Source organism: Hylobates moloch, unplaced genomic scaffold (assembly GCF_009828535.3).
Source record: "Hylobates moloch isolate HMO894 unplaced genomic scaffold, HMol_V3 SCAFFOLD_21, whole genome shotgun sequence".
Taxonomy (NCBI): domain Eukaryota; kingdom Metazoa; phylum Chordata; class Mammalia; order Primates; family Hylobatidae; genus Hylobates; species Hylobates moloch.
This window is the reverse complement of record NW_026652296.1, coordinates 18,416,713-18,430,864: the sequence shown is the minus strand read 5'-3', so window position 1 is coordinate 18,430,864 and position 14,152 is coordinate 18,416,713. Positions and strand designations below refer to the sequence as shown.

Below are 14,152 nucleotides of genomic sequence, written 5' to 3'. Positions count from 1 at the left end.
AAAATGCCTTTTTTGACATATTGCATGTGCTTGACAGATGTTTCTTTAATTAATCCATCATATCTAATTATTTTAGTAGTTTACTGAAAGTCACACAGCTACTAGGGTTTTGCATCTAGGCAGTCTGATAGTAAAGGTTGAATTCATAGCCACTCTGTTAACCTGACAAACCATCCTTAACATCCATAGAACAAATATGTCCAGACCTCAGAATTCTCCTACCCTGCCTTGACTAAAACTTGCAGGTAGAGTAGGGAGCAATGAAATTTATTGATAGTAAATTATTCCACCTGGCAACAAATGCAACCATCCTGCAACAAATGCCCATTGCTGCTTTCCTTTCACTTGAGTTTAATATAACTCTATCTCATCCTTTGTCTTTAATCTTTTAGTGATACAAATATGGGTAATTCTGATTTTTCTTTGACCTAAGCTGTTTTTTTTTCTTTCACAATGGAGCAAAACAACACTTTTTTACCCCCCCATATCAAATCTAGTGCTTTCATCTTCTGACTTTTTTTGTAGTTCTGATTTTCATGTTTACTTACAGTTTTCTTAATTTCCTTCATTTTTCTTTGTGACTGTTGTTTCTCAGTTTTTTAAGTATAGACTGGAGAGCTGACTTTGTTTAAAAGAACTATACTTCTTAATATTCTCAGTATCAGAAATAAAACAGTAATTATGTATTCCCTCTTGTCTAACATGAGAAAATGAGCAGATTTTTATTTACATTCATCCATCTTCCAACTTTGTCTTAGTTTTTGTTGACAAAATAGTGAATTATAGATCCAGATTAGAACTGTTAATTTTTTACATTATGCATCTTTGCCTTAAGTAGTTATGTTTTACATTAACCTTCCATTTTGCAACATATTTAGAGCCATTATTGAGCATTAATGTTACGTTTAATTGGTTTTATGCTCACTGTGGGTCTTCGTATTCCACATTTCTCAATTCTTGATTTCTTTATTTTGATTCATTGCTCAGTCAATTGCTCTGTGAATGATTTATTAGAAGCAGGGAATGTGGGAGCCACTGGATACTAAGAATGTCTTTCTGATGTATTTGCACAAGAACAACAACCTGGCTGATAAGGAATTTGTGGATTTTAACACTTTCTTCTCAAAAATCCTCCAGGCTTAACATCATTGTCTGCTGCCCTTTATGATATGGAAAAACCTGAGAGGGACCAGGCAGAGATTTGTTAGACTGAGAATGGCTGTTCTGCTTCAATGACCCTTTCACCCAACTCTTCTCAGTAAAATTTAATACTAAAGACAGTCATTTGAAACTGTGTGTAGTTTTTCCTTTGCCAGAAAAATACAGCCTTCTGAGCGCCCAGCTCCCATTGCTTTTCCCCTGTCTGTTCCTGTGAGGTCAACTGCATCCGCAAGACATGTGGCATAAGCACTCATCCAATCCCATTCCTGCCTGCGTTTCGTTACTGGGAATCTTAGTTCCAAAGCAAGAGTACATATACATGGTGTGGAATAGAAGGCACAGGTAATTAAATGGCCTTGTTCATTTCTGAAGCAGTGTCAAAACTGCTTCTGAGATGAGGCAGTTTCAGAGTGAGATCCTTTTTTTTTTTCTATGGCAAATCCCTGTGTCTTGAAGAGGGAGGTCTCTGATATGATGTTTGGGGAGCAAACTGTTGGAGGCATTTGAACCTGAGCAACTCCATCTTAAATAGGACCTAGGTAAAATGAGGCTGAGACCTACTGGGCTGCATTCCCAAACAGTTAAGGCATTCTAACTCACAGGATGAGATAGGAAGTCGGTACAAGATACAGGCCATAAAGACCTTGCTATAAAAACAGCTTGCGGTAAAGAAGCTGGCTAAAATCCACCAAAACTAAGATGGCCATGAGAGTGACCTCTGGTAGACCTCACTGCTACACTCCCACCACCATCAGGACAGCTTACAAATGCCATGGCAATGTCAGGAAGTTACACTATATGGTCTAAAAAGGGGAGGCATGAATAATCCACCCCTTGTTTAGCATATCAAGGAATAGTCCTAAAAATGGACAACCAGCAAACCTCAGGGATGCTCTGTCTATGAAGTAGCCATTCTTTTGTTCCTTTACTTTCTTAATAAACTTGCTTTCACTTCACTATATGGACTTGCCCTGAATTCTTTCTCACACGAGATCCAAGAACCCTCTCTTGGAGTCTGGATCGGGACCCCTTTCCTGTAACAAAACCTCTGTGGTTGGCTCAGGGCCAACCACCCTTACACTCTTATGGTGGGGACATTCCTTCTGATGTGCATTTGCTGGTTTCCTGGGTTCTATAGGCATCTCTATTTCTAGGTTTTTTGAGTATCTTAGTGGGAAGAATAAAGTAAAGCTACTTATTTCCCTCTCATCATGGAAACTCAACCACAACTTTTGATATGTGCCAAGAGCAGGGAAAGCCACACCTTCTTAGAGGGTTGTGCTGAACTGATAAACTGGCCAGTGTGGGATGCCGAGAACCGAGAACAAGATGAGCCCCGGATGCTTCTGCCAATTTTTATGTCTTCCTGCTCAATACATCAGAGTGCTTCATGCAGCGGGAAGACCAGATGGACAGGTGGAAGGCAGTCTGGCAGCTTCTCTTTGTAGGCTTATGCTCTCTGTGAGGAGTGTTGCTTGAACCAGTAATAAATGCAGAACTGAAATACCACAGTGGAATTTAAATGGGTATGTGGACATTCTAAATGTTAATTAGTTCCTCAATCCAGGTTTCTCACCAAGCACTGACTGCCATTCACAGATTAAACTCTCCATCTTGGCCACCCAGAGCCTGCACAGGTTGTTCCCCACACACTTCACCAAATCTTGCTTCTGTCTCAGGCTTCCCTTCTCCAGCAAGCTTCTCAGTTCTCCATGTTATACACTGCATAACATGGCACATGACAGACTCCCTTACATTTCTATAAGCTCTTGGAGGGCACATACTACATAACCTTAATATGAACTGTAGGGCTTAGCATTTGTGGGTGTTTGTTAAAAGAAATATGACCACTTTGGGGCTGGGCGCGGTGGCTCATGCCTGTAATCCCAGCACTTTGGGAGGCCGAGGCAGGCAGATCACGAGGTCAGGAGACCGAGACCATCCTGGATAACACGGTAAAACCCCGTCTCTACCAAAAATACAAAAAAATTAGCTGGGTGTGGTGGTGGGCACCTGTAGTCCCAGCTACTCAGGAGACTGAGGCAGGAGAATGGCGTGAACCTGGGAGGCGGAGCTTGCAGGGAGCCAAGATCGCACCACTGCACTCCAGCCTGGGCAACAGAGTGAGGCTCCATCAAAAAAATAAATAAATAAAAAAGAAAAGAAATATGAAAATATGACCACCTCAATGGAAAATACAAACTTGTGTAATAAAAGAGGCTAAAGATATTTAGCTTGCAGAAAAGACAATCATATGGGCACGTTTATATAGAGAAGAAAAGGGTGTTAGAAAAGATCTTATGTAACTGAAAGACTATAAACCAAGAAGGTGGTTGCATTGGTTTTGTAGGATGCTAAGAGCGTGAATCAAGAACAATGGGTAGAAACTTCAAAAGGAAATATTTCAGTAAGTACATTAAAAAGCCTCTTTAGAGACACAGTCCACTCCCTACTCCAGAAAACAGTAAAGCTACCTCAGAGATAAATGAGTTCTCTGTCATTGGAGGTATTCAAGAATAAGCACTAATGCCAGTTAATTGGTGTTGTAGTATGGATAGAACCATTGTTTTGTATGTGTTTGGGATTGTTGAATGACCTTTGATATCCTTTCCAGCCCTGTGATCTTCTGATATTATGACTGGCGCCAATCCTTGACCAAAGAAATATTTGACACAAAAATGGTTACCTTGTCTTTGGAGAAACACTATTTTCTAATGTGACCAATGGCAATGACAAAGGGAGTATTAATCACTGATCAACTAAACCATGCTTAGTGCATTCCTAGATAACAAATTGATAGATACTATTATTATATAGTAAGAAATTAAGGATCAGAGAGGTCACGTAATTTCCTCAAGTAAAGCACAATCTCTTTACTTTAATACAGGAGTGTGCAAAGCTTTTATGTAAAAAGCCATAGAATAAATATTTTAGGCTTTGTGGGGCATATAGTCTCTGCTACAACTGTTCAACTTTACTGTTAAGCATCAAAACAGCCATAGACAGTATGTAAATGAACAGGCATAGCTGTATTATTTATTTTTTTAATTTAAAGGCATGAGGTAGGATTTAGCCCATGGGCCTTAGTTTTTCAACCTCTGCTGTAGAGCCCTGCTGACTTATCATTTGAGAATGAGAAAATGCAAACAAGGCAAGGAATGGCCTCCATGTGGCCATACTTACTCCATTGGCTTTGCTGAGTGCCTGGAAGTAGATGCTGTAGCTTTTCAGGGGAGAGAGAGGAGGGTTCCAGTAGCCATTGTATGTCTTATTGTCACCCACCGTAAATGGCTGGGTGACAGGCAGGTTGGCAGGCTTCAACTCAGCAGCAAAGTAGTGTAGAGAATCGAGGCTGGAGGCATTCCGATAGCTCACAGGCACCGAAAAGCACTCAATAATGTCAGCTGCCCTCCGTGACTTCTGAAGTCGCTCCTCCTTGACAACCAGCTGATAAACACTGGACAGGAAAGAGGAGACACAGATGGATGAGCAACTCTCTGGAAGAATGAGCTTGTTAGCTCTAACGGTGTCAACCCAACTTCTCCTATATGGAAGCATTGCTTCGGTCTACAACAAAACTCCAGTCCTGAGCATCAGATTTTCAAACCTACCACGTTGTGGAACTTTACCTCCACTTAGCTGTCTCAGAGCCAGCTCACACTAGACACATCTAAAACTCAACTGAGCCCCAACCCCTACAAACCTGTCTGCTCCTCCTTCTATGTTTCTTTTCTTAGTAAATGGTAGCACCATCTGACAAGTGGCCAGAATCTGAATCTAGGGCTCATCCTCAGTTCTTAACTCCTTAGATCTCACTCCTTATCTTAATCAACAGCCTTACAGAAGTCTGTTGATTTGGCTTCTGCAGGTTTGCATCTGCCCCACCTCTCTTTTCTCCTTCCACTGATAATGCCTTGGTTGGGCACTTTCCCTCTTACCCAGATTCAACTAGTCTCTTTGCCTCTAAGGCACTTGATTTATTAATCAGTCATCCTAATCATATGGCTTCCTAATCGTATAGCTCTTCAAACACTTTCATAGGCCTTCCATTGTCCAAATTATACAATCTGAACTCCTAATCTTGGCATTTGAAGCCCTCTGTGCCTGTCTTCCGTCTTCCGTTTAGAAGGTCTTCTCATGGTGTTCCCATCTTCCAGCTACTCCAGACCCCATGCTATTGCACAGACATCTTTTGGATCTCACCTCATGCATTACTGACTTATGCTTCCTCTACCTGCAATGCCCTGCATCCTAGCCACCTCTGGTTTCCTCCAAAGGCTGAGCATGTCTTTCACTTCCTCTATGAAGCCTGTCCAGATATGTCCAGTCTGGATGAATTACCTTCCTCTTTAGTTCCCCTAGAGCTCACCTAATCTCCATCTGCTTTGTTTTCCAATATCACGAGATGGGACTACTCTTTCACTGGCTAGATTGTGACCGTTTACAAAGTAGGCATTGTGGCTTACTTATCTCTGCATCATTCTCCACCCCCGCCCCATACTGCCCAGCAGGATGCCTGTCACCCAATAAGTGATCAATGAATGCTTGTTCAAATGAATTAAATTGGACTGAATTAAAATTGAAAGCAAACATGAAACCGAATCTGCCTGGATGCAGAAACCCTAATCGGATAAACAGCGATTGCCTTGAGTTCCTGTCTAGTGATCTCATATTGTTCCCTTCAAGTTAGAAGGATGTAAGAAGATGCTAGTGTGTGAATTGAGATGACTGATCCTTTATTGAATATCAACTGATACCCAATGTTAGACTCTCTTTGTAAAAGTTATTTTAAGGTTTGTAAGTTGGAGAACATTTTTCAATCTCTTTGAATGCCCCACAGTTTATAGTTCTCTGGAATAAATGCTCTTCTTAGAAGAGCTTTATTGCACAGATCTCTGGGACTCATGATCTAAAACAAAAGATCGATTGCTCAAAGAATGCCCACTGGAGACTTCTGTGAATTAATGAGGTGGTTGCAGTAGGGGACCCCAAACCGATCATTTAAACAAGTCATAGTGAACCAGCTGTGGCTTATCAAAAATGAAACGTGTTGCAGGCTACCATCCTTCAATCAGACTACCCATCTAAAGATACTTGATTAAGGAGTACAACTTGGGAGATGACAGAGACACATGACTATTTAATTAAGGAAAAAAGGCTATGGAGAACTGCCCTAAGAAAATGTGACACACTCAATATGGCAAGTTTTCCCCTGAATTTTCTTGAGCATAGGAATTTTCAGGCATGCGAAAAGAAGGGCTGGGCATATGGGTGTATGCTACACTTAGATGAGTGCAGGTAAACAGCAGCTCAATGACCATGCCTGTTGTACATACACATCTGAGTAAGAACCTGACAGTTCAGAGTGTATGTGAGTGACATGCGAGTGGATGTGGACAAACTCTCAAGAAATGCACACTACGTCTAAGGATCTGTATTACCTGGGCATCTAACTCCAAATGAGTGAATATAACATTCAGATGAATGTGGCTAACCTGAGCATTTAGACTTCTAAATAAGTGTGTGTAACATCTGAGAATGTGTTAACAACCCAAAGTTTGTGTGGGTGTGTACCATCTATGCATGTTCATAATGCCTGTTGAAGTCAATAAATGTTTAAATTAAATTATGATTTCAATAATCACTTCCTCCTCAACTCTGGGGTCCTTCTCAATTGTACAATTCCTATGTTTATCAGGACAGCTAAGCTCAAAGCAGTCACTGAAAAACAGCACAAGGACCTAATACCCAAACCTAGAGGTTGCAGGGCAGAAGTGAAGGGGTGTTTGTAACAGAGTTTTCAGGACCTGCACTGCTTTATAAATAACAATATATTCTGGTAAATCTTTGAATCTGGCTTGAATGCTAATAGTAGCTCGACCAGTTGAGGGTCCATTACTCGTGGGACTCTGATCTGTGAGGGAAAGGGCAAACACAAAAGAGCTTCATGAAGCAGACAACCTCTTGGACTCTCCTGCTGAAGCTAACAATAGCACCTAAGAAAACTGCATTGGATTTGGGAGCATGCAACCAACGCAGTCCTCATATCCTCTTGAGCAGATCAGAAGGAACCAACAGCCTCATCCCCAGGACCAGGAGTTGGAAAGAGCTGGGAGTCCCTGCTTTCTTCTGAGGGCCAGCCTATCCCTAATCACCACTTGGATTGATCACATCTACAAAACAAGGCCTTTGTCTTGGTTTCTCAGACAGATTTCCCATTCTACCTTAAATCCTTCTGTCATCTTTCCCCTCTAACTTGAGACCCCTGAAGCCTTGGGAGCTTCCCTGGGACTGAATCCCCCTCCGAGAATCACTTCCTATTGTCTCTGGCCCTCCTATGATGGGATGGATCAAGAGGAGCCACATAGCTGTCCTCATTTACCGTCCACAACTAGCATAAGATTCCATAGTTGTGGCCAAGAAAGAAGATGGGTTCTTACCAGGCTCTGAACATTCAAATGCGGCCAAGGACTGTTAGACACAGCCATAATATCTCTGTGAGGGTCAGCCTGTATATCCCCATCAGCTCTTTCTCCCCACCAATCTGATTACTGAAGATCCATTTGTCAATTCAACCAAGCTCAACAGCCAGATTACACACGAGGAAGCTGAGGCCAAGAGGTCAAGTGATTCATGAGGGTCAAACTGCAGAAAAGTAGAAACCCAGACTTTTCATTCATAGCTCAGTATCCATCCTTTTTTTTTTTTTTTTTTTTTTTTTTTTTTTTTTTCTTTTCCTACAAACCAATAAAACGTATAAAGGGCCTTCCAAGCATTTTTTTTTAACTTGGCATCCTAAACTGCTTAGCTCTATCCCAACCAACTCCATATGAAATTACAAAGAATAGCAAAGGGTATTTTTTTTGGTTTAAACTGTGCAGTCAACATATGGTTCACATACGATTGTGATTATCGTGCCAAAATATACCCAGCAACTCCTTCATGCCCATGCATTCACAGCCTGTCCATTCAAAAGCAAACCTGCAATGCAGCCAGAAAAATTTAAATCATTTTGTTAGATAAATCTGTTTGCCAGTGGATCCAGCTTCTCTGAAAGACCACAGAACTCTGATTGAAGAGGGGGAGAGAAGAAACAGCACTCAGAAGTTGTATAACTTTCCTTTCCTGACACTTTTTAGGAAAGGGTGGGGGAAAGAAACAAGAAACTGAGTATTATTTTTATTTCTTGCAATAGCTTCATTCTCATTCTCTTGAGAATACATTTATCTAAGATCATGTTCTTTTCAGCTTGCTGGTAATGATAAAATCATATCCAAATGTGAATGACCTCCCTTTTGGGGTCATATCTCCAGCTCAAAAACAGTGGTTGCAATAACCTATTCAGAATCATTTTTAAAGAGAAGGGATTTTTTTAGTACGAAAAGTCCCAATAACATGAGAGAAGAATAACTTAAGACACTCACCACACAGCACATAGCATTTACTCATACATTTTCTCCTCTTGTGACACCCTCTCTGTTTCTTCCAATGGGAAGATGGGCATTTATGACCTGTTTTTTCATTACTTATCCCAAGGATCTCTTATTGCGAGGATCTAAGAGCTATACTGTGCCCCTAACTCATTTCATTCACTCTAAGGTGACTTCTGTAAGGTCAAGGAGAGTTTGTACTCTTATTTTCAGTATCTCCTGCTGTCTATCCAAGGCAAAAACTCTCAGAACCTCTCCATAGGCTTTGGAAAACCCTGCTACTTGACCATCTTCCTCCCTCTGGTCCCTAAGCTAATGGTTTAAATGGTGGCTTGAGATTCTCAGACCAGATTCCACTGAGGAGGACCAGGGACCTATCAGAGCATCCTTCCATCAGTAACAGTTCCTGTGGCCCTCTTTCTATATCTAGAAAAGTTTCTAGCTAGGAGGTGTATCCTTTCAGAAGGTTGAAGTCAGGTGACAGGTGGAGTGTATGCTTTAGCTCACAGGTAGAGATTGCCCAACTCCAGAAAGATGCATATTTTAGTCCACATTCTCCCAGAAGGAGGCATGTCTGAGTTCAGGTTCTTCCAGAAACAGACCCTGAGCCAAAGTTTCACTGCAAATGATGTACTGAGGAAGTAGTCCCAGAAGAAACTGGTAAAGTAGTGAGAGAAAATGGGAGGAAATGGAGCAAGGGTGTGATATCAGGCAAAGTCTCAGTCTTAGCCTAATCCCATAGGGAGCTCTGGAGCATAAACTATACCCCCAGAGTTTGTCTCATCTCATACCAAAGGCTTCTGATGTTTGGTTATGGCTGCACCAGACAGACATAAACTCTAAGGCACTCCTAACTCTGTGTGAGGGTCAGACAAGGCGGCTCTGGCATCTTAATGGCAACATCCCACAGCAGGTCACACCTGGAAGCCATTTACATCAAGGCACATGGAAGCTGGGAGATGGACAACACACAGCAGAAAAGGGGAGGTGACAGGGTCTGGGCGGCCAATAAGAGTGGCTCTGACAGGGCAGTTTTGGACAATGACCATATGAGACTTGTGAAAAGATCAGAGACTTATTTTATCAAGGTATTTTTCAACCTTTGTTTCCAGCACCGCTCAGCTGAGAGATATGGTAATCTCTCACCAATCATAGTGGCTTCTCCATCACTGATTCTTCAAGTGAGGGTAGTGAACAGTCATCTCAGAATCTCAATGGAGGGTTGCTCAAGATCAATAGTTCTCAACTGTGGCTGCATATTATAATTACCCAGAGGGCTTTAAGAATGCTTATTCCTTGGCTCTACTACAGATCGGCTGAATCAGAATCTCTAGGGGTGGGACCCTAGCATCAGTACTTTTTAGAAATCTCTCTAGATAGTTAAATGTGGAGCTACAAAATCATAAACCTAGGTGATTCTGATGTTTATACCCTTGCCCTGATGTTTATTCTGATATTTATACCTGTATAGCCAACAGGGGCATTCCCCTCCAGTATTCTCACTCCCTTGGAAGACACACTGACTTGAGTCATTCCAAATTCACCAAAGCATTAATACATAATTACCAGTATTCCGAGTCATTGTACACCACATCTCCTGATATATTTCTTCCACAGCTTTTATCATAATTGAAACATGTCTTATTTAATTGTTTGTTTACTGGCTTTACTGCTTGCCCCCAGATAGGCTGCCAACTTCATGAGGTCTGAGATCTTGCCATCTAGTTCATTGCTTCTAATACCACACTAGACACATAATGGTTTTTCAATAGGTATTTCTTTAAAAAAGAATTTAAGACCAGGTGCGGTGGCTCATGCCTGTAATCCCAGCACTTTGGGAGATCAAGGCAGGTGGATCACGAAGTCAGGAGATCGAGACCACGGTGAAACCTCGTCTCTACTAAAAATACAAAAAAATTAGCCGGGTGCAGTGGCGGGCGCCTGTAGTCCCAGCTTCTCAGGAGGCTGAGGCAGGAGAATGGCGTGAACCCGGGAGGCAGAGCTTGCAGTGAGCCGAGATCACGCCACTGCACTCTAGCCTGGGTGACAGAGCAAGACTCCATCTCAAACAAATGGAAGAACATTTGAACAAATGGAAGACTCCGATACGAACAAATGGAAGACTCCGATACAAACAAATGGAAGAACATTCTATGCTAATGGGTAGGAAGAATCAAGATCATGAAAATGGCCATACTGCCCAAGGTAATTTATAGATTCAATGCCATCCCCATCAAGATACCAATGACTTTCTTCACAGAATTGGAAAAAACTACTTTAAAGTTCACATGGAACTGAAAAAGAGCCAGCATTGCCAAGCCAATCCTAAGCCAAAAGAACAAAGCTGGAGGCATCACCCTACCTGACTTCAAACTATACTACAAGCCTACAGTAACCAAAACAGCATGGTACTGGTACCAAAACAGAGATATAAACCAATGGAACAGAACAGAGCCCTCAGAAATAATGCCACATATCTACAACTATCTGATCTTTGACAAACCTGACAAAAACAAGAAATGGGGAAAGGATTCCCTATTTAATAAATGGTGCTGGGAAAACTGGCTAGCCACATGTAGAAAGCTGAAACTGGATCCCTTCCTTACACCTTATACAAAAATTAATTCAAGATGGATTAAAGACTTAAATGTTAGACCTAAAACCATAAAAACCCTAGAAGAAAACCTAGGCAATACCATTCAGGACATAGGCATGGGCATGGACTTCATTTCTAAAACACCAAAAGCAATGGCAACAAAAGCCAAAATTGACAAATTGGATCTAATTAAACTAAAGAGCTTCTGCACAGTAAAAGAAACTACCATCAGAGTGAACAGGCAACGTACAGAATGGATAAAATTTTTCCAACCTACTCATCTGACAAAGGGCTAATATCCAGAATCTACAATGAACTCAAACAAATTTACAAGAAAAAAACAAACAACCCCATCAACAAGTGGGTGAAGGATATGAACAGACACTTCTCAAAAGAAGACATTTATGCAGCCAAAAAACACATGAAAAAATGCTCATCATCACTGGCCATCAGAGAAATGCAAATCAAAACCACAATGAGATACCATCTCACACCAGTTAGAATGGCCATCATTAAAAAGTCAGGAAACAACAGGTGCTGGAGAGGATGTGGAGAAATAGGAACACTTTTACACTGTTGGTGGGACTGTAAACTAGTTCAACCATTGTGGAAATCAGTGTGGCGACTCCTCAGGGATCTAGAACTAGAAATACTATTTGACCCAGCCATCCCATTACTGGGTATATACCCAAAGGATTATCAATCAGGCTGCTATAAAGACACATGCACACGTATGTTTATTGCGGCACTATTCACAATAGCAAAGACTTGGAACCAACCCAAATGTCCATCAATGATAGACTGGATTAAGAAAATGTGGCACATATACACCATGGAATACTATGCAGCCATAAAAAATGATGAGTTCATGTCCTTTGTAGGGACATGGATGAAACTGCAAACTATCATTCTCAGCAAACTATCGCAAGGACAAAAAACCAAACACCGCATGTTCTCACTCATAGGTGGGAATTGAACAATGAGAACACATGGACACAGGAAGGGGAACATCACACACTAGGGACCGTTGTGGGGGGGGAGGGGGGAGGGATAGCATTAGGAGATATACCTAACGCTAAATGACGAGTTAATGGGTGCGGGACACCAACATGGCACATGTATACATATGTAACAAACCTGCACGTTATACACATGTACCCTAAAACTTAAAGTAAAATAATAATAATAAAATTTAAAAAAATTGTTTTCGCAGTTTGTTTTTAATCATCAGTTTTCATGAAAAGAACCAGGCTTCTATGCTCTTTTAAAGCACTAATTTGCTTTAAAAAATAAAAAGAGAGAAGCACAATGACCAATTGTCTTATGAAAAAAAAGAATTTAAAAAATTACAGAATAAAGTTTAAGTGCACATCACATCAATTCTCACCACATGCCTCGACAACTTTCTATATGCTGTTCCATCTGCCCACGATGCCTTTTTTTCTTCTTCTCCATCTTGAGAAGCCCCCATCCAATCCAGATCCAGATCAAACATCACAATTCCCCTCTTGACTTGCAAACCAGAGCTGGTTTCTCCTTCTTCTATTCTCATAGCTCTTTATCCATACCTCTATCATAGTTCCCACTGCTGTGTACTGCAATGATGCCTCCACCCTCCAGGAAATATTTATTGAATACCTACCACCTACTAGGCAATATGCTATACTTATTCCCTTTATTATCTCATTTGACCTTTACAACAATTCTAAGAGGCAGATACTATTATCATCATTTGACAAAATAAGAGAACCAAACCATAGAGAGGCTCGAAATCTTTTCCAGGGTCACACTGTTTTCTGATTGCTAGAGCTAAGATTTGAACCCTGGCAGTTTGACTCCTGAACCCTCATTCTTAACTACAAGGCTATGCTGCTTTCTATCACATAGAAGGTTAAGCAATCAACTTTATTTTACTCCACAAAATTCTTTGGTTTTTTTTTTTTTTTTTCTATATCAAGGAAAATATAGTGACACTTTATAAAATTTGAAAAATGAAGAAAAAGGAAAAAAGCATTTCCCTAATTGAATAATCATAATGGAATCATCAAGGAAATGTTGGTGAATATTTTACCATTCTTTTCTTCTGCAAGAACAACCTCTGATTTAATACTGAAAATCAATAGAAGAAAGCTTTTTGCTTATAGATTTTCATCTTACAGTCAACTTGGTTGGTTTGCACACACAATTTTAGTATTAGATACAAAAGGCTCCCAATATCATATATCTTCAACTATTCAAGGAGGTCTAACGATTTAGCAAACTTGTTAGTTAAGAAGCCCTTAATATTGACTTTGCTGAGAATAACAAATGTATAAGAACTTGCCTCAAGCACATCAACAGAATTACATGGTTTCCATATACCTCTTCTTTCAAAAGTTACTTGACTAAGTGATCTACAGGAACAAATAGATCTTGGCTGTTCATGGCCACGATAGGGAGCCACAGGAACATGGGTAAATGCACTCCTTACTGAGGCTTGGTTAACTTTTCTCTCTGTCATGTGCTGTCTGTCATGTGACAAGGTTAATGCCATTTCCCAAGATAGTAGGAAGCTGCTTTGTCTCTTTATTTTTCTAGATTACCTCAGCACCCTGTGCTGACCAGGAGAGCTATGGGGAAAGGTCCCACCTAGTAAAAACTGGCATTAGAGTTGACTCGGATACAGATAGTGATGCCTCCAGCCATCAGAAATGGTTAATCAACAGTAAGTAAAATCTGTTTAGCAAAGCAAAGATTTATGTAACTCATCTTTATTGGATTTTAATAAAGCTGATTAAAACACAATATTAGCATGCAACAAACTCAGTTTGTAATCCAGGATCTGCTAATGCCTAGCGACCTGTATGACCTTGGGCAAGACACTTAATCTTGCAAGAGTATACAATTATTGTCCCTTTTAATCCGTCTTTCTCGGTTTACGTGTCCCATCTCCCATCTTGTTTTTTGTTTTTTTTTTAGTAATCAT

General features: G+C 40.7%; 1 protein-coding gene across 7 annotated transcripts in view; it reads right to left on the bottom strand.

Annotated features, from left to right (window-relative positions):
- Positions 1-14,152, bottom strand: part of PTPRT (protein tyrosine phosphatase receptor type T) — a 1,124,172-nt gene that overhangs the window by 238,218 nt on the left and 871,802 nt on the right. For all 7 annotated transcript variants that reach the window (XM_032141872.2, XM_032141870.2, XM_058432870.1 and 4 more), the window contains exon 12: positions 4,345-4,618. In XM_032141872.2, coding sequence (XP_031997763.1) covers positions 4,345-4,618 — 274 coding nt within the window. The remainder of the gene's footprint in view (positions 1-4,344; positions 4,619-14,152) is intronic.